This window comes from Podarcis erhardii (genome assembly GCF_964252035.2).
Source record: "Podarcis erhardii genome assembly, chromosome: 13".
In the NCBI taxonomy this organism is placed as follows: Eukaryota; Metazoa; Chordata; class Lepidosauria; order Squamata; family Lacertidae; genus Podarcis; species Podarcis erhardii.
This window is the reverse complement of record NC_138502.1, coordinates 40,425,572-40,453,432: the sequence shown is the minus strand read 5'-3', so window position 1 is coordinate 40,453,432 and position 27,861 is coordinate 40,425,572. Positions and strand designations below refer to the sequence as shown.

At 47.1% G+C, this 27,861-nt stretch overlaps 3 protein-coding genes across 4 annotated transcripts in view; all 3 read right to left on the bottom strand.

Annotated features, from left to right (window-relative positions):
• The window catches only part of LOC309327976 (leucine-rich repeat-containing protein 37A-like), a 43,085-nt gene extending 39,541 nt beyond the window's left edge, over positions 1–3,544 (bottom strand). The window contains exon 1 of the mRNA XM_081837704.1: positions 2,583–3,544. Within this exon, the coding sequence (XP_081693830.1) occupies positions 2,583–2,794 (212 nt within the window). The 5' untranslated portion in view covers positions 2,795–3,544. The remainder of the gene's footprint in view (positions 1–2,582) is intronic.
• A 1,318-nt stretch (positions 3,545–4,862) lies between these two features.
• On the bottom strand, positions 4,863–16,206 carry RDM1 (RAD52 motif containing 1). Of its 2 annotated transcripts, none has more exons than XM_081838208.1 (7): positions 14,314–14,690; positions 13,993–14,172; positions 12,219–12,341; positions 9,704–9,875; positions 8,323–8,412; positions 6,945–7,033; positions 4,863–5,327 (listed from the first exon to the last, which is right to left on the bottom strand). In XM_081838208.1, exons 1-7 carry the CDS (start codon positions 14,467–14,469, stop codon positions 5,271–5,273), a joined length of 867 nt encoding a protein of 288 aa, XP_081694334.1. In that variant the 5' UTR covers positions 14,470–14,690; the 3' UTR covers positions 4,863–5,270. The 2 variants fall into 2 exon arrangements, with proteins under 2 accessions (XP_081694334.1, XP_081694335.1); XM_081838209.1 differs by lacking the exon at positions 14,314–14,690 and adding an exon at positions 15,650–16,206 and having other exon boundaries at positions 4,864–5,327.
• A 1,651-nt stretch (positions 16,207–17,857) lies between these two features.
• GH1 (growth hormone 1) lies at positions 17,858–27,113 on the bottom strand. Its single transcript, XM_081838254.1, has 5 exons — positions 26,962–27,113; positions 23,861–24,027; positions 23,337–23,453; positions 19,581–19,742; positions 17,858–18,131 (listed from the first exon to the last, which is right to left on the bottom strand). Exons 1-5 carry the CDS (start codon positions 27,017–27,019, stop codon positions 17,931–17,933), a joined length of 705 nt encoding a protein of 234 aa, XP_081694380.1. The 5' UTR covers positions 27,020–27,113; the 3' UTR covers positions 17,858–17,930.
• Positions 27,114–27,861: the final 748 nt, after the last annotated feature.

Genomic DNA, 27,861 nt, shown 5'->3' with positions numbered 1-27,861 from the left:
GTACTCAAGGGGGAGAAGGGGTGCAGAGCAGGCCCAGGGAGAGGTGCGGCCCAGGAGGAGCCCCTGTTTGCCCGCTGGACCTTAAGGTTCCCCAGTCCTGCTGAATATTTTCCTTAGGGTCACCCTTCTCCTCCATGAATGGCAGGGAAAGGCAAACTTCAGAGTTCGGTGCAAAGGACATTCAGCTAGACTCAAAAGCACATGGTGCCTCTCAGCAGCTGCTTTAGTTGGGGGCGTTTTTAGAGTACCCAGACCTGAAGCTCACAGTCCTTCCACATCCAAATCCATGACTAGCTACCTAGGGTTGCCATAAGTCCAGAATTTCCTGGACATGGTCCATATACAGCCCTCATAAACAGTGTCCAGGTAGAAATCGCCAAAGGGTCCAGGAAAATCCAGACGTATGGCAGCCCGTGTCTTGACGAACTTCATAAAGAATAGCTCAACAACTCAACTTTGCCAAATGCTCAACAACTTTTGTGTCCGTATTTTTTTGAAATAGCAGGCTAACTATGGGCGGGTGTCATTTTGCGGTTGCAATTATTAAAACAACTGGGAATAATCCCTGCCAATCTACTGCAAATAACCAAGAGAGAGAGGCATGATACATTTCCCCCTGCACATCTGTACCGTTAGCAGCTGCAGGAGAGGCAGAGAACTATACTCTCACATTTCCCCTCCAGTTCAAAAGCAGAGGAGCCCTTCTAGGAAAAAACAATACAGTAACCATTCTAAGCAAGTATTGGGTGTGCTTCTTCATGCCAATTAACACAGTGGTGCTGAACTCCCCAAATTATAGAGAGGAGGACAGGCTCTAGTTTTCTACCACCTTAAGCAGGGTGGAGATACTTAGATGTTCCTGGAGCATGCACTCATTTTGTGTAGAAAGCCAGCCCTACCAAAACCAACATGAGAAACCCAGTCTTGAACACTGCTTGTCATGGCATGTGGAGTCCAAACAGGGATGCCCTAGGGCCTAGGCCTAGACACCTGCTTAGGCAGCATGTGCAATTGAATGAGCCCTGCAGGAGGAAGGTATGGTGTGATAAACCCCATCTTTGCTGATGTACCTTCTTTTCCTTGAGCCCCCTAGGGAAGGACTCAGAGGAGGAAGGATCAGAGCCAGGGGAGTGGTGGTGGGACATTCAAGACAAGTCAGAGGATGAAAAGGGCAAAGCAAAATGGTTGGATGCTGAACAAGCAACAGGCTTGAGTGAGAGAGAGGAACCAGAGGCAGAAGGCACTGCAGACGCAGGACAGGCAGCTGAGGAGACAGAGGCTGCAGCAGCTACATAGGAGCCTGCTGGTCCCTCTGGATTCAGCTCCTCTCCTCCCTTGTCTCCGAGGGCATGGAGGGCCTTGCATGTAGAAGAACAAAGAGCACAGGGAGTCCCTCTCCAGTAAGAGTTAAAGACTGCAGGGAAAACAGCTGAGAAGGCTATATAGGGGGATGTGGTAGGCACAGATTATCAGCTCTGACAACTGCTTTAATGGGGCCAGCCATGCCCATAGGTTTGTATTCCGTTTCCTTGAATAAATAATCAACTTTACTGCTCATCTCTGAGCTGCCCTGCAGTGAACCAACCTGGACAGCCTTCCCCCTTTGGTCGTTTGCCTTTGTTTACCTGGATGGAGATTCCCAAAGGTCACACCTATACTACAGGTCTCGGCAGATACACAACCAGCTCTCTACCTAGTCGTCCCTCAAGTTACCTGGGAGTCAGAAGTCCCCTGCCCCCATCTCGCTCACCCCCGAGTCTTAAATAATAATAATAAATTCTTATTTATACCCCACCCTTCCCAGTTTAAAAACCGGGCTCAGGGCGGCTAACAGCAAATATAAAACATTGATTAAAATGCGACTTAAAAACAGCATAAAATACAACATAAATGCAGCATCAATGTCGATAAAATTCTAAAATTCAGGGGTCAATCAGTAAACATCAAATGATCACCAGGGCTAACTGGCCAAGTTGGTCCTACTAGGGCCAGCAAGGAGACCAGGGAAGAGTTTAAATGTGGGATCCCAGAAAGGTTTCTTCATAGAAAAGGAAAGGGAAAAGGGAATAGAGGATCAGGCTAATTCAGATTGAAGGCCAGTCGGAATAGCTCTGTTTTACAGGCCCTGCGGAAGGAGATCAAGTCCTGCAAAGCCCTAGTCTCGTGGGACAGAGTATTCCACCAGGTTGGAGCCATCACTGAAAAAGCCCTGGCCCTGGTGGAGGATAGTCTGGCTTCTTTAGGGCCTGGGACCTTTAAATAAGAAGAGTTTGGATTTGATATCCCGCTTTATCACTACCCGAAGGAGTCTCAAAGCGGCTAACATTCTCCTTTCCCTTCCTCCCCCACAACAAACACTCTGTGAGGTGAGTGGGGCTGAGAGACTTCAGAGAAGTGTGACTAGCCCAAGGTCACCCAGCAGCTGCAGGTGGAGGAGCGGAGACGCGAACCCGGTTCCCCAGATTGCAAGACTACCGCTCTTAACCACTACACCACACTGGCTCTCATAAAATAAAAAAGCATTTTGGCCTCCCAGAGTTCTGGGAGCAGGGTGATCATCTCTCGGGTTCTCGAATACTTACAAGAAGAAAAAAACGTGAGCATGGCCAAAGGGCTTGGGGAGAGGCACGCGGTGGAGTCCCGGAGGGCTGCTGATCCGGCTACAGTTGAGGATCTCCAAGGTGCAACGGCATGGGCTTGGGCAAGGCTCTATGGCTAAGTCCACCCTCGTCAAGGACACCAGCAGTATCACGAGGAAGAAGAGATGGGCATTAGAGGAGGCAACGGGGCCCATACTACAGAGCAGATTCCAGGCCCTGCTCCCCTCTTGCTCATCTGACCCCAGCAAAGGATGATTTGGGAAATGGCGGCCAACACTGGTCGTGGCTCCATGCGGTTACCAAGCAACCACAGCCACATGCCTCTCCATTACGGAGGCTGCACTGGCGAGGCTCTTGGAAGAGGCCACCGCATCACCACCCCATGCCTGTGTATTCCCTGATCTTTGACCCCTTCACAGTAAGCCTCTGTGTGCCAGTTCCAAGCATTCCGCTCGGTTGTGACATCGTTTCTGCGTTACTCCCAGCATCCTAGAATTCTCATAGCCATGGCAACAATGGAGGTCCAAATTCACAGCCCACGCCTTGATGTTCTTGAGATGTTTGGTGCTTGATGCGATATCCCTAAATGTCGGTTGTGACACACAGTGATCTGGATGACAGAGCGATTTGATGTTAGATGGTCTTACAACTGAGGAATCTGGCTAGATGGCCTTGCTAGATGGCCTTGCTCTCCCAACTCTTGACAATATCCCAATCTCTTTATCCATGTATAACGCTGAAATATTTCACTTGAACTTAATGAACAGTAGAACCAGGGGAAACACAAAGTATTTACATTAAAAAACAAATAAAACTGTTTACACAATGTCATTTACAACTGGGCTAGTATGGGGAAAAGGCTCATTTTTTGGGTGGGGGGTAAAGTATACATTCAAAGCAACATAATTAACACAAGACTAAAATATTATCGTAAATATCGCAAATATTTCAAAATAAAACATTTCTAAGGAGGTCAACTGCAGAATGCACATTTAATGCAGCAAAGTGAACCAAAATTTGTTTTATCTTAAACATTACTAAAGGAAGTGAAATATAAAATGCATATTTAACAGTATACCTATAGGACGCACCGGCCCATAGGACACACCTAGTTTTCGGGGGGGGGGGGAATCAAGGGAAAAAATATGATTCCCCGCCCCCGCCCCCGCAGCTCTGGGACTTTCTTCCTGCTTTTGCGGGAGGTGGCGGAATTCCCCCACCTCCCGCAAAAGCCCACAGGAGCTGTGCGCGACTCCTGCGGGCTTTTCGACCAGGAGGGAGAAGGGACTGAAACGGCCAGTCAGTCCCTTCTCCCTCCTCGGGGAAAAGCCCCCAAGAGCTGCGCGCTCTTTAAAGGCTGCGCGGTTCTTGCGGGCTTTTCTGCGAGGTGGGGGCTTTTTCCTGCTTTTGCGGGAGGTGGGGGAATTCCCCCATCTCCCGCAAAAGCCCACAGGAGGGAGAAGGGACGGACTCCGACAGTCTGTCCCTTCTCCCTCCTTGGGGAAAAGCCTGCTTTCTCCCACCGCCAGCCTCCAAGCCGGGTTGGAGAGTAGCAGGAAGGCTTCACGCACCTTCCCGCTGCCCCCCATCCTCTGGGGCTGGCGATGGGGGAAGCGCTGCTTTCTCCCACCGCCATCCTCAAAGAGCAGACTCTCCAGGCTTCAGCAGAAGCAACGCGAAGCCTCTGGAGTGCAGGCTTCGGAGGCTTCGCGTTGCTATCGCTGAAGCCAAGGAGCCTGCATTCGCCCCATAAGACGCTCACACATTTCCCCTTCATTTTTGGAGGGGGAAAAGTGCGTCTTATAGGGCGAAAAATACGGTAATTAGCAAGATAATTTATATATATATAATCAGAGAACGTATCTTCTGATATCGCTGGCAATCCTGCCAACAGTGGTTCATTGTAGGCGGTGGCAGGAATGGCCCCAATGAGCTGGCCCTGCACTAAGAGACAGCCAAGATGGCTGGATGGATATAGGAGCAAATTAAACTCCATTACACTGAGTCCAACCATTGGCCCATGTAGCTCTATAGTTCTTACTCTGACTGGCAACAGTTATCAGGCAAAGGTCATTCCTAATCCCAGGCTCATATTTGCTATACAGGGGTACCTCGGGTTAAGTACTTAATTCGTTCCAGAGGTCTGTACTTAACCTGAAACTGTTCTTAACCTGAAGCACCACTTTAGCTAGTGGGGCCTCCTGCTGCTGCTGTGCCTCCAGAACACGATTTCTGTTCTCATCCTGAAGCAAAGGATTAGCGGAGTCTGTAACCTGAAGTGTATGTAACCTGAAGCGTATGTAACCTGAGGTACCACTGTACTGAGGACAAATACTCACCTTTGAATGAAAGAAACATAACAGATCATTTTTTTTCAGGAACCAATTTATTAGAAAAAAAGAGACTAAATTGGTGAGGAGGGAATCACCCCACTTCGCTAAAAATAAATAGGCAATTATAGGCAATCGTTTGATAGGCAGGTGTCAATTTATGGAAATCATCATCTGCAACTACTGTAAACAACAAAATGGAACTTCCAATAATGTCACGAGCTTCAGATGCGGCAGTTGCCCTTTCAAAGCAAAGAGAAGGACTCAACAGGTGTAAAATATCCTCCTTTAAAGGCATTACTCTGTGGGCACCAGGTGCTATTTTAATTGCATGCTAAAATCAAGATATCTCCTCTTCCTCTACAGGATTTAACTGTGAGAGTGATAATTCAGTCACCTGGGAAGAGAAGGAAGCGTTTGTTATCTGCGCAGTTTGGATCACTTACATTTTACAGTGGACCAGTGGTACCAAATAGCATGGGAAACAGCTTTACTAGAAAAATTAACCAATAAACTGAAACTGACACGGGAACAAATAGAAGAAGACTTCACCCCGGTATAGCTCCCCTTTATCACATACACAGCCCAACAAGACGACGACAAAAATCCACCAACAGCATACAAATCAATATGGCTAACCTGATCCAAAACACCCACCCACCCCACTCACACATGAAAACAAAGATCACCACAGCCAACCACAAATGAACAACCACACCTTGGGCCAACCCCAACCTCTCTCACCACCAAAGGAACACAAGTGAACAGCCGAGAACCTGCACAATCAACGCTGACACCAAACCCTACATATAGTAAGTAAAATAGAAACATCGCCACCCCACCCCACCCCTACCCATCTCCCCCCCCACACCTTTCCCCCCCTTTTCTTCCTAATGTCTCGACAAATGAAACTGATTTGTAAAAATGTTACATGGGAAAAAAATACGAGAGAGAGAGAGAGACATTGCAAACACTTTTGTAAATCAAGAAAATCTTTAATAAAAATACATTAAAACTTACATTTCACAGACTGGGGCTGTGTACACAGCATACATTGAAAGCACATTACTTCCCCTCAAGAACTGTACACCCCTCATACAGCTACAATTGCTAGTACAGTACCCTTAATGAATTACTCTTCCCATTTTTTTAAAAAAAATATTTTGGGAGGAACTTGTGTATTTTAAATGTATGCTGGGTACGCAGCCTGAAGCTGCTGAAACTGTATGTTCAATATCTGTGCCTGGTGCTGTACACCCAATGATCCTTTTCTCCCCACAGTGGGTGATTGGGGGGGCAGGCTTGCATGTGGGCCTGAGCAATCAGGAATTGGTTTTTGAAATACGCCAGTCACCTTTCCCTTGCTCTCATTCTGCTTTCACCCTGCCCCACACGCAACTAAAAAGGAGCTCGATCTGCCAGGATCTGCCAAGGCTGCAGAATCCCTTAAAAAATAAACAGAAATTGCTTTGATGGATTAGACGAGAAGAGCTCTCCCCAGCTGAAAACCACTGCGAATCTGAGCATGATGGGGGTTACACACACGCTAATAGCGACTGCTTTAGCATCTTTGCAAAACGAAAGCCAAAAGTTAACTCATTGTTGATGAAGATGTACTTCTTTTTTTCTGATCTATTAGATGCCATGGGGCTTGAAAACAGAGCCCTTTGGTTCCGACACTGGGTCTCTGTGCAACCCAGGATGCCAACCAGATGAGTTAAGACTCCAGCTGAGAGTTTTCTGCAACAGCCAGCAATCCTCTTGGCCGCAGAAGCCAGGCGACGGGAAGTCCATCAGCAGCTAGAGGCCACCTACTCTTCTGCAAAGCCACCCATCTGGCTTCCTAAGCGAACCTGACAAGCAGTTCATCCTCAGAGAATTTCCTCAACTTTCTAACAACAGAGAAGCCGTATTTTCTCTGATCACTCTTTCCTATGAAGCTAAGGTGCTCAAAAACTGAGTTTAACAGATCAAAGCAATCCGACGCTGTACATTAGATAGTGTTCCAGATTACCTGGACGAGACCTTTGAATTCCTCTTCTGTTAAAACGTCAATGTGGCCTTCCTGGGGACAGCTGTACTCGACAGCTACCTTCCCATTCTCTGAAAACAGTCAAGCAAATGTGGTCAAGCTTGAACAAGCTAAAAGAAGGAAAAAGCTTTCTGTATTATTTTCTGACGTAAGGTAAAGGTAAAGGGACCCCTGACCATTACGTCCAGTTGTGGCCGACTCTGGGGTTGCGGGGCTCATCTCGCTTTATTGGCCGAGGGAGTCGGCGTACAGCTTCTGGGTTATGTGGCCAGCATGACTAAGCCGCTTCTGGCGAACCAGAGCAGCGCATGGAAACACCGTTTACCTTCCCGCTGGAACGGTACCTATTTATCTAATTGCAATTTGACGTGCTAGGTTGGCAGGAACAGGGACCGAGCAACAGGAGCTCACCCCATTGCGGGGATTCGAACCGCCGACCTTCTGATCGGCAAGTCCTAGGCTCTGTGGTTTAACCCACAGTGCCACCTGCGTCCCATTTTTCTGACGTACTTGACATTTATATAGCGTTTTATTGATACAGGGCCAGATTCAACTAGACCAGGCTTCCTCAACCTCGGCCCTCCAGATGTTTTTGGCCTACAACGCCCATGATCCCTAGCTAGCAGGACCAGTGGTCAGGGATGATGGAGATTGTAGTCTCAAAACATCTGGAGGGCCAAGGTTGAGGAAGCCTGAACTGGACAGACCCACTAGCAGAAGCCTGTGAGAGGACTTCCTCTAGCCCAACAGAGCTTCCCCTCCTCGTCTTCCAGCCCACTCCCTGAAATTGGCTTTGGGTGGTGGTAGAACCCCCAGAACCACAACACTGGAGAGAGGAGCTCATTCCATCAGGCAAACAGAAATACTTGTCTCCTTAGTGCTATGCCAAATTCCTCCTGTAGGATTAACGTGGGATTTCTGAATTAAAAGTATTATTTGATATTTCATAGAGCGGGCTCAGAGCGGATAACAACAATAAAAGTAACACAACATTTTAAAATCAATTCATTCTAAAATAAATTCAAAATCAAATTAATGGCAACCATTGGGCTAGAGTTCTGTGCAGATTACCAAAGCAGGGGGGGTCAGACTGTGCCTCGGCCAAAGGCCTGGTGGAATAGCTCTGCCTTGCAGGCCCTGCGGAAAGATGTCAAGTCCCGCAGGGCCCTAGTCTCTTGAGACAGAGCGTTCCACCAGATTGGGTGGACCGTTGCCCCCCCACAACCTCTGCTTATAAACCTCCAAGGAAGGAGCCCACAACCTCCCAAGGGAGTCCATTTCCAGGGAGACAAATGCATGCCCCAAGAAAGAGCAAATGGAAAGTATATATGAAAAAATAAACAAAAATAAAGAGCCTTGCCTAGAACTATAAGGAGAATCTTCTGAAATGCATCTGAGAGGGCTCGATGCACGGCAAGCTTCTGGATGTTGTTCGCAGCCATGAGAAACTCTGAAAGACAGAAGCCAGCAGAAGACCAGATTGTTTCAAGATACATCTGCTGGCAAGCCAGCTGCTGTCAGTCTCTGAACTAATCAATGCTTTAAGCCATAGTAGTTTGAATGTCCTTATAATGTGGGACCTGAAACACTAATACACTTTAATATTATTTCAGATGTCTGTGATATCAAAGAAAATAATTAAATCCGTAACATTACAAAGGAGTATCTTTAATCATAACAAAATGGACAATGAAACTCCAGATGGCCATTATAGTTATAATATAAATATAAGGATATTTTTAATACGTTCCTACTGAAAAAAAAAAGGGGGGTGGGAGGGACAAAACTATGACTACGCATTTCCAGATTTGACTAGATATTTGTCATAATAAGGCATGTCCATGATTTCTTCCATAATTTGACTTCCCAAAATATTAATACATTGTAAACTCTTAGGTCTCCATTGGTTCTAAACGTCTTAGTATAAGCAACGAATTTCTGCCATTGTGCCCAAAAGGTATCTTGTCTCTGTCTTCTCTCTCAAGATCTTAAAAAAGGAGTCATTTTTGCCACAATTGCAAAATCCCCTACCTTTTCATTGATTTTTTGGTTTGCCCTGTGATCTCTTACGTACTTTACAAACCAAAAATCTGAACAACACCAAACAGTCCAGTGAAATCTTGTCTACACTGCTGTCTTTTGTTCTGCAGAGTGCTTGCAGCAGGAAGACTTGAATGCAGATCTCCGCTCAGCAAGGAGACTACGGGTCAGTCGCTATCTTTCAGCCAAACTATTGTACAGGATCCTGGTTCTTTAGGCTCAAGCAATAACCCTCTTCCTGATCAGCGTTCTTAAAGGTAAAGGTAAAGGGACCCCTGACCATTAGGTCCAGTCACAGACGACTCTGGGGTTGTGGCGCTCATCTCGTTTTATTGGCCGAGGGAGCCGGCGTACAGCTTCCGGGTCATGTGGCCAGCATGACTAAGCCGATTCTGGCGAACCAGAGCAGCGCACGGAAACGCCGTTTACCTTCCCGCCGGAGTAGTACCTATTTATCTACTTGCACTTTGATGTGCTTTGGAACTGCTAGGTTGGCAGGAGCAGGGACCGAGCAACGGGAGCTCACCCCGCCGCGGGGATTCGAACCGCCGACCTTCCAATCAGCAAGTCCTAGGCTCTGTGGTTTAACCCACAGCACCAACCGCCTCCCAATCAGCATTCCTACTGACCACATAATTAATAACAACAACACTTTTATACTTCCCGTTTTTATTCTGTCTTCCCACCCTGCCCCATATTACCTTGGCTGGGATCTACATTAAGCTCAGCCACACCAATCCCTCTGGTGCGGATCCCATACTGGGGGAAGGTCAATTCTTGGATACACAGATATTTGGCATTCCTGCTCCTGGGCGATGTCCTCACTTCTTCCACATCATTCTCCTCGTCTTCAAAACCAGATATATTCTGGAGCTGCTCCCAACAGAAACTGTGTTAGCAAAGGTCCAGCTGCTTTTAGCTACCCCAGAAGTTGCTCCCCTGTCCCTTCATAATTCCAGGGAATCTTTCTGCATGCCAGGACTCAAAAAATGAAGTTGCCAGGTCACCACCAGCAACCAGTAATTATTTTTATGGCAACCACCTTTGTGGATGAGCACAAAACAACAACAATAACCATCTTTATTACGGTCCAGAGACCCAACAAATCATTACAAAGCAATACACAATTCATACAGCCTACCTCCAGGTTAAACAAGCATTTTGTTCAGAATATAGGGATCAATGGTTCTTGCAACCATAGATAAAAACATTGCCACTGCTAATGTTCTAGCATTTGTCTGGTCTTCCAATAGGAACCTGACATAGTGAGCTTCTGATTTTCCCAGGAAAGGTACCAGCAAGAGTAGTATCAGTTCAGCCCTGGCTTGCTCATATTTTGCACAGTGCAACAAAATATGTTTTATGGAATCAATGTCTTGAGCACATGAGCAAAGTCTCTCCTGGTAGGGAACTCCTCTCAACCTGCCATCCAACACTGCAGAAGGAAAGACGTTTACCTTGGCCTGTTGTGATCTTCATCTTCTTTTAGTGGGTAAGATGAGTCCCTTTTTTATACTATTGCAAGATGAGCATTTTTAGTAAAAAAAAATTGTTGTTTTAACCTTTTGTACCTGTATGCTTTTTTAAAAATTGTAAGCCATTTTGAGTGATGAATACATGTAATAATAATAATAATAATAATAATAATAATAATAATAATAGCGCCAACCCACCCCATCCCACTTCGAGCATGTCCTATAAAGCTTACAATGGACAGCCATTTTTAAAAAATAAGATATAATTTGTTCGCCGCCTCTCATGATGTCAGGGACTTGGGCAGAAGAGGAATGGTGGAGACCACCTCCCCAGCCTGACCTTTCCAGAGAAGAAGACAGTTTGGAATTACAGTGGTACCTCATGTTACATACGCTTCAGGTTACATATGCTTCAGGTTACAGACTCCGCTAACCCAGAAATGTGCTTCAGGTTAAGAACTTTGCTTCAGGATGAGAACAGAAACCGTGCTCTGGCGGAGCGGCAGCAGCGGGAGGCCCCATTAGCTAAAGTGGTGCTTCAGGTTAAGAACAGTTTCAGGTTAAGAACGGACCTCCGGAACAAATTAAGTACTTAACCCGAGGTACCACTGTACAACAGGTGGTTGAGGGAGATCACAGCTCAGAGGCAGATGAGGGGGAAAGCTGGGAAATAATGGGAGAGGAGGGGGAGGAAGTAGCAGCAGCACCAGAGGGGTGACAGCTGACGGACACAGTGTCTTTAGAAAGCATTCCAGACACACACACCCCCTCTCCCAGAACCCGGCGAGCATTGAAAGCAGGAGAGCAAAGAGCTCAAAGGCAAAGGGCACTTCTCAGCACCCATAGCTACGACACATGAGAGAGGGAGATAGTGGAGACTCACTTGGGGCAACGCCATTATTCCAAAAGGTTGCATTTCCAAGCCTCTCTCTCTGAATATTGCTTAAAGAGGAGTTGGTAAGAACTCTTCCTTGTCTTATCCGTTTCTGGCTACCTGCCATGGGGGTTGTATCCTCTGCCGCCTGACACATAGGTAGCAAACCCCCATGTGACTGTTTATATAAGCGGCCGACCGACTGTCAGACTCGGTCTACAGTGGTACCTCAGGCTACACACGCTTCAGGTTACATGCGCTTCAGGTTACAGACTCCGCTAACCCAGAAATATTACCTCGGGTTAAGAACTTTGCTTCAGGATGAGCACAGAAATTGTGCTCCGGTGACGTGGCAGCAGCGGGAGGCCCCATTAGCTAAAGTGGTGCTTCAGGTTAAGAACACTTTCTGCTTAAGAACAGACCTCCAGAACGAATTAAGTACTTAACCCGAGGTACCGCTGTACTAGTTTTTCTCCCAACCCTTAGAGCAGTGGTGGCCAAACTTGGCCCTCCAGCTGTTTTGGGACTACAATCCCCATCCTCCCTGACCACTGGTCCTGTTAGCTAGAGATGATGGAAGTTGTAGTCTCAAAACAGCTGGAGGGCCAAGTTTGGCCACCACTGCCTTAGAGCAGGATTCCTCAACCTCAGCCCTCCAGATGTTTTTGGCCTACAACTCCCATGATCCCCAGCTATCAGGACCAGTGGTCAAGGATGATGGGAACTGTAGTCTCAAAAACATCTGGAGGGCCGAGGTTGAGGAAGCTTGCCTTAGAGGGAAGCCGTGACATTTAGCAAACTTAGCATCTCTTATGAAAGTCGGAGTGAAAACAAGAAACCCAAGTGCAAACAGCAGGCCATCCTTACCGTGATGATACGACTGGACCAGCTGTTGAAACCAAGGAAGTGATTGGCTAGTTCCCGGCATCTGTAGCTGCTCAGACCCAAGCCTTGCTGTGAAAAGGGCCGCTGTCTGGTACAGAGGCAAACCTGGGCATGGAAGGGGTGGGGGAAGAAAAAGAAGTCCCAGGTGATAACAACCCACAATCATCATCATCTTTTCTTCCACAGGTGAAGAAGACAAGAAGCAATGGCATTTCAGCTATTTGTATCAAGAGCCGTTTTAGAACATTGTCCCATTTGGTTCGTTTTTTTAAACACAAAGCAAAGCCGTACAATGGTTTTACAATCTTCCCGTTTTCTTTGCATTTAGAAGCTGTTGCCACCCCACCCATCAGTTTGAAGAGTCGCAGGAGGAGGAAGGAACTGATTCCTGGCCTTGGGATCTGTATCAGCATGACACGGAAGGGGGAAGGTCTAAGGCAGTGGTTCTCAAACTTGGGTCCCCAGATGTTTTGGGCCTACAACTCCCATGATCCCTAGCTCACAGGACCAGTGGTCAGGGATGATGGGAGTTGTAGGCCAAAAACATCTGAGGACCCAAGGTTGAGAAAGGCTGGTCTACGGGGTTACCCTAGGAGGGCAGTAGTGAGGGAAGTGTGGGAGGAGGGGATTGGCAAGAGAACCAAGCAGTGGGTGGCACTGTGGTCTAAACCACTGAGCCTCTTGGGCTTGCCGATCAGAAGGTTGGCAGTTCAAATCCCTGCAATGGGGTGAGCTCCCATTGCTCTGTCCCAGCTCCTGCAACGTAGCACACCAGTGCAAGTAGATAAATAGGTACCGCTGTGGCGGGAAGGTGAATGGCGTTTCCGTGCACTCTTATTTCCATCACGGTGTTCTGTTGTGTCAGAAGTGGTTTAGCCATGCTGTCCGTGGACAATCGCTGGCTCCCTCGTCCTGAAAGCAAGATGAGCGCCACAACCCCATAGTCGCCTTTGACTGGACTTAGCAATCCAGGGGTCCTTTACTTTACTTTTTTTAGAAAATGTGTGTATTAGGAGAGTTCGCACTAAAATACCAATGCTAATTTTCACAAAGACTGAATTTGCAAACTGATGAGAAAATGTGGAGAACTGTACTTAACAATTGGGGGGGGGGATGAGAAACTGCAAGAACCCAAAATGGACAGTACAGTGGTACCTCGGGTTAAGTACTTAATTCGTTCCAGAGGTCCGTACTTAACCTGGAGCACCACTTTAACTAATGGGGCTTCCTGCTGCTGCCGTGCCGCCGGAGCACGATTTCTCTTCTCATCCTGAAGCAAAGTTCTTAACCCGAGGTACTGTTTCTGGGTTAGTGGAGTCTGTAACCTGAAGTGTATGTAACCCGAGGTATCACTGTACCTACTATAATGTCTGAGATGGGGGATGCTGAGCCGTGCTGAGCGCTATTGATTTACAGTCAAACTATACATGATGTGAAGCCTCTGTGATTAAAACGTGCAACATGTTTTTATTTTACACCCCCACCAAAAAAACAGCTGTGTGAGTCCCCACTTGAATTGGGATGGGGGCACAGGGCCAGAGTGTTATGTGGCAGTTGGAGAAGCTTTGTGGCCGCTTTTGGTAAAATAAAAAGATGTCAGAAATTCCAGTCATGGCACCTTCTACATCCTGTTTCTAACCCCAGGGGAAAACTACCTCGTTGCATTAGAATTTACTCATAAGCGCACACCGACTATTCTGTAGGGAAAACACCTGTAACATAGACACAGTCTTAAGATTCAGTGTTGGTAAGATACCTTCAAAGGGGATTTCTGAAACAGGGGCCGCTGGTTACAGGCACATTGTGCCTTGCTGGCATCTCTCGCAGAGTAGAACTTCACAAGGGCATAATAGCCAGGCCCAGCGACTGGAGCATTTTGGTGAACCCTCACGGAATAGAGCGGCCCAAATGCAGAGAAGGTTAAATATAGAGCATGCTGGAAGGGAAGAAAAAAAATTCCATTTGAAAAAGCAAGGCCAGAAAATCTACTAGCATAGCCAACTGCATAAGGCCTCTGCAGCATAAGATTCTGGGTATTACGGCAGAGTAAAAGGTAGATCGATGGGGCACAACCTACCAGAACATCTCCAGAGCAAACTCCATTGAAAATAATAGGGGCTGTGTCCATATAACATGCTACAATCCTTTGTCTCGGTTCAGTCCTCAGGTGATAGCATTCAACCTCTTGATATTTTGTCCAATTCAAGATGCTGCTTTTGACCTTTATAGTCATAGCTGTCAACTTTCCCCTTTTTAAAAGGGAAATTCTCTTATTCCGAGTATAATTCCTTGCAAGAAAAGGGAAAAGTTGACAGCTATGTTTATAGTCTTTCACAGCTTGGGATGGGGCACCCTAAAGACCACTTTCTCCCCATCAACTTGCCCAGGCACTAAGATTTCCCACAGCAGCTCCTCTCAGAGCACCAACAGCTGAGATTGCAACTTTATTGTGAAGCTGATCCATTTTTTATTCCTTGGGGCATTTTTAATGCTATGTACAGAGAAACAGTATTGAGAGGGTGACCTATTTTGTTTTCACTTTATTATTTTAATTGCTTATTTCAGTTGTGTGTTGTGCTAATGGTTCATTACTTTTAACTGGTTTATTGCGCATTTTATCGTTGTTTTGATTTCTAAACTGCCGCTCTGGGATAAATATCTATAAAAGCCTGGAATAAGCAAAGATGTTTCTGATCCGTTTTACAAAGCCAGGAACTGGTCGTTACTGCAAAGCGCGAAGACCGATTCAAAAGCTGCTTCCAATCAGGGACAAGGAATCAGCGGGCCTCCAGATCTTATTGGACTACAACTTCCGCCAGCCGCAGCCAGCGCAGCCGGTAGTCAGGGATGATGGGAGTTGTAGTCCAACAACACTGCGCAACGGCGAAAGGTCCCCGCGGGCTCACCAGCCCCGCTCGAAGAGTTCCGGGCCAGGCTGAGGCTAGCCAGTCCCGCGTCTGCTGCCCATCCCGACGTTCGCCCGTACACGGATCCAGTGAAAGCGGGACAGGAGCGACAGCAACTCCCGCAAGCCCTTTCTAATGCAGTACCTCCAAACGATTCAAAGAAATTTGCGTGCTAGGTCCCCGACAGCATAAACGCTATTTTTTCATTTCTTTTTTTTTAAAAAGCAGAGCCAAAGCGAGGGCAGTTCTTAGCCCCGGGCAATCGGACACGGTGCGTCCCGACACGCATTCGCGAGCAGCCCCGAACGTCTGAAGAGGTCTGCAAAGAAACCCTCTCTCGCCCCTGCTTGCATGCATGCATGTCGGGCGCTGAAGGTTCCCCACCCGAATACCTGAATAACCCACCCAAACACAGGGCAAATCCAAGGAAATATAAAACTATTGCTGCCTTGCAGGGGGTTGGACTAGATGACCCTCGGGGTCCCCTCTACAATTCTGCGATCTTGCCTCTGACGCGTCTGTCTCCAATCCCAAAACGAGCAGGGTCCGACCGTTTCCATCCGGGACGCGGAACTCCACTATTTCTGCCATGGGACAGCTGCAGAACATGAAGCGGATTTCCAGCCAAAAAAACAAAAGCCCCACTCCCTCCTGGGGGCGGCCCTCCAGGCCACGTGTTTGCAGACGGAGGGCTCCGGTGACTTCCCGGGACGCCCTCCGCCCTCGCCCCCTGCCTCGATGTTCAACACCAAACCTCAACTCTGGAGCACAAAAAAGCCTCCAGTAAATTAAGGCTGTGATAGCAGCCACGAAATTAAAATCGGAAGAAATGTCAATCCGAAGGAAACCCAGCTGATGTTTGGTCCGATTTAGCACTAAAGATCAGGTTTTCCCCAGGGGAAAGTTGCAGGGCAAATGGAAGTTTGGATGAGCCTAGAATCATAACCAATCAGGGCTAGATTGGCATCCATCTGTCTCGGGAGACAACAGAGGAGTAGTCCTTTGGTCAAACTGTTGGAGGTTTGCAGGAGAAACCAGTGCAGGAGAGACATGTTTTGTTGCATCTGGTCAGGGATAAAGGGGAAAGGAAAGGGCTTCCAAATCAGAAGAACTTTATCTAGAAATGAAGCACAGGGATTTCCTCTATTTATTTTTTTAAAATGGAGTAAGCCCCATAGGCACAAACACTGTATGGGTGATTTGCAATTTATGTGCATTAAACTTGTACACATTCAGCTTTATTTGTCTGGCAAAAAAATAATAATGGGTTGGACGTCCTGGAAATAAACCTTTGGCAGTTTCACTTGCCACTGAACTCAGTATGCTTTGACTGTACATAATTTTGGTTTTAGGCACTTTCTCTAGAGCGTCTAGAACTTTCTCTAGACGCGGGTGGCGCTGTGGGTAAAACCTCAGCGCCTAGGGCTTGCCGATCGCATGGTCGGCGGTTCGAATCCCCGCAGCGGGGTGAACTCCCGTCTTTCGGTCCCAGCTCCTGCCCACCTAGCAGTTCGAAAGCACCCTTAAGTGCAAGTAGATAAATAGGAACCGCTTTATAGCGGGAAGGTAAACGGCGTTTCCGTGTGCTGCGCTGGTGCTGGCTCGCCAGAGCAGCTTCGTCACGCTGGCCACGTGACTCCGGACAGCGCTGGCCCCCGGCCTCTTAAGTGAGATGGGCACACAACCCTAGAGTTGGACACGACTGGCCCATACGGACAGGGGTACCTTTACCTTTTACCTAGAACGTCAACCCAGCATAAGTTGAGAGTCACCCTTGCTTCAAACCTTCATGCAACTTTCACGAAAGGGATTTTAAATGACAAAACTAAATTTTTCTTATACGCAACGTCTGCAGCAAGAATCCTGGTGGCTAAGTACTGGAAAGGGAATCAGTTACCCACTAGGGGAGAGTGGTTATGTAAGCTTTCAGAATACTTAGAATTAGCCAAATTGACAGACATAATAAGACAAAAACCCAAAAAGCGAAGTAAAAAAAGAATGGGAGTGCCTAAATGAATACCTTAAAAGTCAAGGTTCGAGGACAGAAATCTGTCTGAGTCTGGAATAACCTTGTGAAGTGAAAGGATAAGAAAGAGGGATTCATATCTAGATGTTAGGATAGAGATGATAAGGAAAACAGGAAGACACAATGAGAGATAAAGGAGGTGCTGTGGGATTGTGGAAGTCAATGGTTTTTTTTTTTTTTAGTGTTTATATTATTAACTTGTAAGATACGGATTTGTTTTTTGTTTTTTGAATGTTGTTTTTTGTGTGTTGTGTATTGTTATTTTTCGATATTTTTCGTGTTGTTTGGAAAATACTAATAAAATTTATTTTAAAAATTAAAAAAAGAAAGGTGAAAGGGGGCTTCTAAGGACACGTCCTTAGAACACGCGCAATCGAGAACCCACTTAACACAAGGTTCCTGACTGTAGGGAGGTTCCATGGAGCATGCTTAGAAGAGTCCCCCCCACTTTCAGGCCTTCACAGTTGGAAATAAACCTGATGGGGGCAAGGGTAAAGAGGCCCCCTCGCTCGCAAAGGCCTATCTGAGTTGATCCAATACAAATAACGACGTCTGAATGGAGCTAGAGGCAAAACTGCATTTATTTTTACAAGTACAAAGAAGCGTAGAGGGTCCTTGCAAGTCTCAGAGCTATAGAATGCATGACATTTTGCTCTTGACTTGACTCAGGGTTTTCTCACACGCACACACGAGGTATCAGCAGCGCACTAACTCCAGGCCTTGGGAAATGGGACCGAAGGGAGAGGTAGATCTCTTCTGCCCTCAGATGGTGCAGTTAAGTTCCCCGAAACGCCGGCACTTCATCACTTTCAGGTAAGTCTCCACCTTGTGCAGGTCCTTCTTGAAGCAGGACAGAAGGCCGTAGTTTTTCAGCAGAGCGTCTTCGCTCCGGAGGTTGACATCAAATTTGTCGTAGGTGGGTCTGAGCAGCTGGGCGCCCCGTGAGCTCCCGTCCTCCAGCTCCTGTGGGAAAATACGCGCTTGCAAATGGGAGAAGTACTACGACAGACCTTTAAAGCCCTAAACGGTCTCGGCCCAGAATACCTGAAGGAGCGTCTCCACTGCCATCCCAGACACTGAGGTCCAGCTCCAAGGACCTTCTGGTGGCTCCCTCACTGCGAGAAGTGAAGCTACAGGGAACCAGGCAGAGGGCCTTCTCAGTAGTGGCACCTGCCCTGTGGAACGCCCTCTCGTCAGATGTCAAGGAAATAAACAACTATCTGACTTTTGGAAGACATCTGAAGGCAGCCCTGTTTAAGGAAGTTTTTAATGTTTGATGTTTAATTGTGCTTTTAATATTCTGTTGGGAGCTGCCCAGCGTGTCTGGGGAAACCCAGCCAGATGGGTGTGGTATAAATAAATTATTATTATTATTAGGAAACATGGCCCCAAATCACAAACTTGGGTGATTTTGAAAATTTCCCACGGTTTGCTTCATGACTAATTACGACAACCGCTGCCCTGTGTTGTAGGTCGGCAGCCCCTGGAATGGGAAAAGGCAGGTGGAAGGTGTCTATTGGCAAGCATTTGAAGCCCATTTCTCTAGGTCAGGCTTCCTCAACCTCGGCCCTCCAGATGTGTTTGGCCTACAACTCCCATGATCCCTAGCTAGCAGGACCAGTGGTCAGGGATGCTGGGAATTGTAGTCACCAGACATCTGGAGGGCCAAGGTTGAGGAAGCCTGCTATAGGTCCTCCTCAGCCTGGCTGCAAAATCGAGTAAGAGGCCCTGCACAGGCAGTTTTGCAATGGATGGGTTGAGATGCAGCAACAGCAATGCGGAACTCAGCAGCAGTTACTGTTTCCGGCTTTCCCCCAAATGTGGCTTAACTGCAAGTTGAGAGCTTTAAATGCCTTGTTAGTAAAGGTAAAGGGACCCCTGACCATTAAGTCCAGTCGTGGCCGACTCTGGGGTTGCGGCGCTCATCTCGCTTTAAAGGCCGAGGGAGCTGGCGTACAGCTTCCGGGTCATGTGGCCAGCATGACTAAGCCGCTTCTGGCGAACCAGAGCAGCGCAGGGAAACGCCGTTTACCTTCCCGCCAGAGCTGTACCTAGTTATCTACTTGCACTTTGACGTGCTTTCGGACTGCTAGGTTGGCAGGAGCAGCGACCGAGCAACGGGAGCTCACCCCATCGTGGGGATTCAAACCGCCAACCTTCTGATCGGCAAGTCCTAGGCTCTGAGGTTTAACCCACAGCGCCACCCACGTCCCAAATGCCTTGTTGGGGGAGGCCAAAAGAGAAGCTCACATGAGCACAACTTGCATACTTCAGCAGCTGGAGTTCAGATGCATCTTGTCTCCAATATTGGGAGCTAGCACACAGTCATCGTGGTTAGGAGGGTGATCAGAACTGCAGCTTCACTCAAAGGGAACTGCTTGCCCCTTTGCCCCTTGGGAACAGATGGCTTACCCTCATAAGAGTCTGGATGCCTTCTTCCAAATCTTGGAGTTTTTCATACACTCTGTCCGAAGTCCCAAAGACCAGACTATTAGTGAAGACCCTGCTTAGGAACCGTACAGGACCTAGCCAGGACTGAATGAGAGTCAGCGAAAACCTGAGCAGCTCCATGTCCTTGAAGGGAAAATAAACAAAGAGGCCAGTGTTAAAAAGAACCATAATGAGCCACTCATTTCCCTCCCATCATAGCTGTCAGGGAACTGACATCAGAGCGAGAGGCGGAGGCAGGGCTCCAGAGCGATGCCGGAGAGGGGACCAGCAGGGGGGAAGGAATTCAGCGTAACACCAGTAATAATAATAATAATAATAATAATAATAATAATAAATTTTATTTATATCCCGCCCTCCCCAGCCGAAGCCGGGCTCAGGGCGGCTAACAACAATCAACAATCAAACAATCAGATATTCACACATTCTAAAAATATTTCATTATAAAAATCAATTAAAATCAAATTAATGGCAACTAATTAAGCAAGATTCTAAGCAGGTTGCCAGAGGAGGGAGTCAGGCTGCGCCCTGACCAAAGGCCTGGTGGAACAGCTCTGTCTTGCAGGCCCTGCGGAAGGATGTCAGGTCCCGCAGGGCCCTAGACTCTTGTGACAGAGCGTTCCACCAGATTGGAGCCGCAGCCGAGAAGGCCCTGGCTCTAGTTGAGGCCAACCTAACCTCTCTGAGGCCTGGGACCTTGAGGATGTTATTAATTGCAGACCGTAGGTTTCTCTGTGGGGCATACCAGGAGAGGCGTTCCCGTAGGTACGAGGGTCCTAGGCCGTATAGGGCTTTAAAGGTTAAAACCAGCACCTTAAACCTGATCCTGTACTCCACCGGGAGCCAGTGCAGCTGGTATAGTACCGGATGAATGTGATCTCGCAGCGAAGACCCCATAAGGAGTCTCGCCGCGGCATTCTGCACCCGCTGAAGTTTCTGGGTCAGTCTTAAGGGCAGTAGAGAAGAGAGGGAGATGGAGGAATTGGAGACAGGTCTCCAAGACCCTTCACCAGAGACTAGTGGAGAGAGCGCTGACACGCCCCTGCCTTCTCCTTACTTGCGCAGACGAGTTCCGCGCAGGGAAAGTAGGAGGAGACTTGGCGTCAAACAGCTCTTATGCTGGAAGAGGTTCAAGAAACGCCCACTGACGGATTCTGCAAGTGACTGACCGGTCACGGAGTGTGAGCTGTCAGCCAAAGCATGGTTGGCCAGGCAATCTAACTAAAACTGAAGGCAACTTACGCACAAGTAACCCCCTTACAACCATTACAATAGCCTTCAAGACTGAAGACACTCTTAAGTACGTCATCTCTGTGCCAAACCAGCTTTGCACAAGCAAAGCAAAACACTATTGTGGTGGCCCCACAACCTTGAGATTCGTTCCCTGGAGGACTCGCCAAAACCTGAACCTGCACATCAGGGGTGGGGAATCTATGGCCTTCTTGACGACAGCTCCCATCCTTGACTACTGATCACATTGATGGATGAAATTGATGCGGTTTGGAGTCCATGTGTTTCCATTAGAGCAACAAATGTTGGGTCAGATCAAGGAAATGGTTTGAGAGGGAATGCTGTGCCCTGGGTTCAATGTGTGCCTCTTTGTACTTACAGCCCTCTCCATCCAACCCAATAACAAGGTAGATAACGGTGTAGTAATTATTATACTTTTCCTGTCCTTGAGCATCAAACGTCAACCTAAATAAGGGCACCACCTCCAGAAGATGTACAGCAGGGGTGGGGAAACCTGTGATGTCAAACTCCCAGATGTCAAACACCCTCAAAATCTTAGTTCCAATCGGATTTCTTTCCTTGCACTGCTACTAATAGGTTAAGGGACCCCTGATCATTAGGTCCAGTCGTGACCGACTCTGGGGTTGTGGCGCTCATCTCGCTTTATTGGCCGAGGGAGTCGGCGTACAGCTTCCGGGTCATGTGGCCAGCATGACTAAGCCGCTTCTGATGAACCAGAGCAGTGCACGGAAACGTCGTTTACCTTCCTACTGGAGCGGTACCTTTTTACCTACTTGCACTTTGACGTGCTTTTGAACTGCTAGGTTGGCAGGAGCAGGGACCGAGCAACGGGAGCTCACCCCATTGCAGGGATTCGAACCGCCGACCTTCTGATAGGCAAGTCCTAGGCTCTGTGGTTTAACCCACAGCGCCACCCACATCCCTAGATAATGGTATACTAATTATTATACTTTTTCCGTCCTTGAGACCAAACGTCAACCTAAATAAGGGCACCACCTCCAGAAGATGTACAGCAGGGGTGGGGAAACCTGTGGTGTCAAACTCCCAGATGTCAAACACCCTCAAAATCTTAGTTCCAATCGGATTTCTTTCCTTGCACTGCTACTAATACTCTCCTAGAAGAAGAAGAAGAAGAAGAAGAAGAAGAAGAAGAAGAAGAAGAAGAAGGAGGAGGAGGAGGAGGAGGAGGAGGAGAAGGAGAAGGAGAAGGAGAAGAAGAAGATCTCCCAAATGCCATGTCTAGCTTAACCCCATGACCCATAGGTACCTCTTAAGGACTTGGGCAGAGGACTTTCCCAGCCCTATTCCAGGAAACCCTTACATTTAATTGAAGTATACCTGGAGCCATTTGCTCGAGTGGGATTCAATTGCATACCAGCTAATTTAGTAGTTGGTCTGCACAACAAAACTGCTTCTGAATCTGATTTTTTTCTGCAGGAAGGAAAGTGAAGGGGGAAACACTGGAAAGGGTGGAATAAGGCTTGCCTTGATGCAACGTCATCTAACCTACCCTCAAACAAATCAGAATGGATGCTCATTAAACAGTAGGCATCTAGGTTCTCTGCAAACAAATAAGATTGCTCCGGAACGAGGTTGTCAGGAAGTGCCCTTGATAACTTGCTAAAGAGTAGTGAATGCCAGATGATGCTTATAAAGCTGGCGGAGGGCATTCTCTCAATGGGCACAAATGGCTGGGAACATTCCTTCCTCAGTGATGGAATAGTTACGTTGTTTGGGACAAGTTATGTTCAGATGGCAGCTGGAGAGAAAATGGGATTGTAAAGTATTGTTGCAGAAGTTGGGAGCTGCCCCACTGTTCGCCAAGTGGGACAATGGGAAGCTAAACACACAAAACACGGAAATTCCAGATTTTGCACCTTGATGCAGCCATTCCATAAAATAATAAACACACAAGACAGATCAGATGAAGACAGAGAACTTAGATCTGGTCAAACGTACCAGTCTTTTTCCAAATGGCGCATCTTATCGGAGGAAATAATTCCTGAACATCGAGATACCACTTTAGTGGTTAACTTATCTGATAGAACTTTAAAAACCAGAGGAATCTCGAGTATTAAATCTAGGTCTAGGTTTTGTTCCTACTCCCAAGTATTCTGCATTTCAAACCAGGATGGATTTATTTAAATTAATTTTAGACTCTGTGAAAGGATTCAGTGGAACTGTAACAACCCTTCATGTGGATTATTGGACTCTATGAACAGACAGGTGGAATAGACACTTATACATGTATGGACCTTAGGCATGAACAGACTATAGAATGAACTGACCCACTGGGTCTTCTGCTTTTTTCGTTGAAATCTACAATTTGATACAATGAATAGCATACCTTATTTATTCAAAAGTGCAGCGGTTACGTCTTGCGTGTTTATTGAGTATGTTTCACGTAACCATAGATTTGTTGTTGTTTTGCTAATTCCATAAAATAAGGCAACAAGGGAGGCAACCTACTGTTCTTTGCTGGGCATCGTCCTTCCCTGTGGGCGCAGGGATGGTTTCGGAATAACAGTACGAAGACGGAGAGTTTTTGTTGGAGTACCGCTGGGCTTCTGAGATGTAGGAACGTTCCTGTAAAAAAACAAAAACAAAAAACAAAAAACAAAAAAAGCCACAAAATGCTACGAGGGTTGCTTCCTCCATCCACTGTTTAGCCAGGAGCAAAGGTGAAGTTGAGGCTGGATAAGGGGCTGCCAAGCCAAGTTATAATTATGCCTGAGTGGCACCCAGCCGCCCTTGTTCAGAAGGAATGATGATATAGAAACCAAATGGATGCATTTCTGAATAGTACACTATGGTGGAATCTACACACATATAAAAAAAACGCTGTGAAAATGCTTTTTTAAAAAACGTTTTGAAAAAGACACAGAATTTGGCATAGCTCACTGTCGCCATCTACTGTCACATTTGTATATTGCACTTTCCAACACGTTCAAAACGTTTTATTTGCAGCTGTATAGCTGAGTCCTATTACTCACAAACTCCTTGAAGGTATCAGCTGCAAGCAGGTGAAGATGCTGTGCCCTTATAACTGCGTTGGCAAACAGGCTGGAGAGGGGCATTGTGGGAAAGGCTGTTGTTCCCTTCGGCCATTGCAGGGCCAAGATAGTCAGTGCAATGACAAACAGAGAAGAAGGTCTGGAAGCTGCAAAAGAAGATGGAGGCTGAGAGTCTCAGATCAAAAGAGAGTCTTCTACAATGCGTGCAACATAATTGAAAGAAGCAATGCAACACCTAAGCAGCTCCTTTGAATCCATGCTTTGTGCAAATCTTGCAATTTGATATATTCTGCTAAAGCCGAGCTCCAGTCTAGGTAGATCTCTGTTTGTCTCTGAAAACAGCGGCGTAGCGTGGGTTGTCAGCAAGGCAAGTAATTTGCGCCCCCTAACCCGGGGCAAGGCAAGTAAGTAATTTGCGCCCCCTAACCCGTGGATTTGCGCCCCCTAACCCTAACCCCCAGATGTTGCGCCCGGTGCGGCCGGCCCCCCCTGCACCCCCACGCTACGCCACTGTCTGAAAAGCCTTATAATCAACCTGTAAAAACGACGATACGGAACCTGTGGTCCTCAAGATGTGATATTACTCCAACTCTCACCAGCCCCAGCCAATGTTGCCGGCAGTCAAGGATGATGGGAGTTCAATAACGTCCGGAGAGTCACATCGCCTTTTTAAGTGAGCAATGTTAAAGGTTACAAAATTCGAGCTGCTATAGAGCTCAGATTTCACATCTTCTACAATGACCTTAGGGATGCGGGCGGCGCTGTGGGTTAAATCACAGAGCCTAGGACTTGCTGATCAGAAGGTCGGCGGTTTGAATTCCCGCAACGGGGTGAGCTCCCGTTGCTCTGTTCCTGCTCCTGCCAACCTAGCAGTTCGAAAGCACCTCAAAGTGCAAGTAGATAAATAGGTACTACTCTGGCGGGAAGGTAAACGGTGTTTCTGTGCGCTGCTCTGGTTTGCCAGAAGCGGCTTAGTCATGCTGGCCACATGACCCGGAAGCTGTACGCTGGCCCCCTCAGCCAATAAAGCGAGATGAGCACTGTTTTCTGTTACCTGCTTATACCACTGAGAGTTGCTTCTGAACCGCACAACCATCTTTTCTGGAGAAATATACATTTAGTGTGAGCCCTCCTAGTGTTTTTCCAGAGGAAGTCATGGAATTTTTAAGCAGCCTTTGACTGTGTTCAGCATATGCCCAGGTGAGATAGTTATCCTCCTTTGGGATGGGGGCAGGTTTGGCAAAATAATTCCTGCCGGTTCTTGCTGTTGGCATGGGCAGGTGGGTTGGAGGTTGTATTCCAACTTACCTTTTCTATTATTTCTTCAAACAGATTAGAAAGGCAAATCTAGACAGCCACCTTCTGGCACCCTCACCCCAGTATTTGGGCTCTAAACTAGAAGCAAGATTTGCTGGGGAAGACAAATACCTTATACCTGGTCAGCCCTATGGTCTTAACAGCCCACCTGCACTGAACTGTTAGTCACCTTTCTGAGACCTTCTGCAAGAGATCTTTTAGCCAGAAATGTTGGGGACTCAAGTAAGCAGCTGCAAGTAGTCTGCCTCTCTGCTGGGGAGTCTGCTGGCATTTGAAACAAGCAGCCTGCACCTTGTCTGACGTTTGGTGTGGACAGAAACGAATGGGGAAAACAAGAGCAAAATGGAAGAAGTCATTGGTGCATGCAGAGAGCAGGGGATGGATGTGCCCCAAGCACGCCCCAATCTTCCCTTCAGAATCATTGCCTGACTCTTGAGGTGCCCTTATTATCACTTTTCAAGATGAGGTGAGTTCTTTTTTTTGCAGTGGTGTAGTGGTAAACTGTGAAGTGTGGGAGTTCATGGCCATGCCTTTGAAGAGAAATTCAACATGCAGGCAGTTGTGTTGAACACACACACAAACACACAACATAGCATCACAGCCAATTCATTAGGAACAGCATGATTGCAATCCCCTGTGTAGTTTCTCGAGATGTAAGGAGGCCATGATTTCATTCCTGTCCTGTATTCCTCTCCGTCAGCACTGTTTCCATTGTGCTACAGTTCGGCTTCTGCTAAAACCTAAATCATCATCATCATCATTAAAATTTGTAAAATTTGCCCTTCATCTGAAGATCACAGGTTGGTTCACTACATAAAAATACAACACAGTGAGAACACAAAATACATAATAAAACACAAACGAAACAATGACTCCTTCAATATGAACACAATTAATTATATCGCTAATTACATAATTAATGTCAGTGCATTTCAATGGCAGAGAAACATCAGCAACAGTGCAGAAAATAGCACAGTTATGTGATGTTCTTGGACTTAAAATAAATAAATTGTGAATGCTCTCATATTTCTGTTTGCGTGACTTCTGTTACTGATCTCAGGAAAATGTGTGAATTGTGGCAATCCCTGTCCTTGTTTTTATTTCTGACAGAAGTCTCCAAATTCACTACCTGGGAGTAAGTGTAGCTCAACTGGTGGAGCAGCAGACTCTTAATCTCAGGGTTAAGATGGTTTGAAGGCTTGGCAGCAGTTTGAATGGCAGCAGTTTTCTTCCCCTCCACCCCAAGCTTGTCAAATTGGGCACGGGAGCCCCTGGGCTGATAGCTGGAGTGGGGAAGGTTTAGACTTCCAAAGCATGTCACCCACGTACAGTCCATGTTTTGTCACTTAGCTTGCTGAGCATGTTGAATTCTTACTATTACCTGAACTTACCTGACAGTTGTACCTATTTGCATGACAGACTCCCCTGCCCTGCCCTCCAAGATTGCTGGATCTCATTTTGCTCCTGGTCTCATAAAACCCAAAGTTACGAGTTTGCTTAATATTAGCACGGAGAACGATATCCATCAAACCAGCAGCTAATTCCCAGATATCATCCTAATTGGATTGCCACCTTTCTGATGCACAGAGATTTCCACAACTTTAGCAGCTGCCCAAGCGGCCAAAACGTAACAGGTGAATATTTTCCCCATGAGGAAATCTGCACCCATTGGATTTCTGCAAAACCTGCCGTTATCAAGGACATAGAATCTCTTTCGTTCAGAATTATGGCAACCTCCCTCTTCTTAACATGCAAAAGCATACCTGAATCCATGTCCCGCTGGCAAATCACTGAGGTGTTTGAAGGCAGTTTTCCTCTCATCAGTACTACTTAGTGCCCCACCTGAGCCATACTTATATGCCAAGCATATAATGTTTATTGATCGGATGCGTAAATCCATGCTTGCGTTTGCTAACCAGCACATGCAGATGCATATATGTAGAGGCTATCCATGTCAGTTGGCAACAACAAGGGTGTTGACCTGCATCATCAACACCTGGGCAGATGAGTTAGGACAACCTGATCTCAGCTGTGTCCACATAGGCTGTTGGTACACCACCAAAATAGGCTTTTGATCAAGTGGTGGGGTGTCACAATGCCAAGTGAAAATTCCACCATCTTCCTTGCTAGAAACCTCCGGCCAAGGTGAATATTGGATTTGACTGTTTGTACCTGGTTGTTGGGGACGCAGGTGGCGCTGTGGGTTAAACCACAGAGCCTAGGACTTGCCAACTAGAAGGTCAGTGGTTCAAATCCCCACGACGGGGTGAGCTCCCGTTGCTCAGTCCCTGCTCCTGCCAATCTAGCAGCTCGAAAGCACATCAAAGTGCAAGTAGATAAATAGGTAGCGCTCCGGTGGGAAGGTAAACGGCGTTTCCGTGCACTGCTCTGGTTCGCCAGAAGCAGCTCAGTCATGCTGGCCACATGACCCGGAAGCTGTACACCGGCTCCATCGGCCAATAAAGCGAGATGAGCACCGCAATCCCAGAGTTGGCCATGACTGGACCTAATGGTCAGGGGTCCTTTTACCTTTTTACCTGGTTGTTGACAATTGGAACTAGATTCTGTTGTTGGCATACATGATTGTTGTACCAAATTTCTCTTGCTAGGTGGTGACTACAGCTAGGGCAGGGGCGTTATTATTATTATTATTATTATTATTA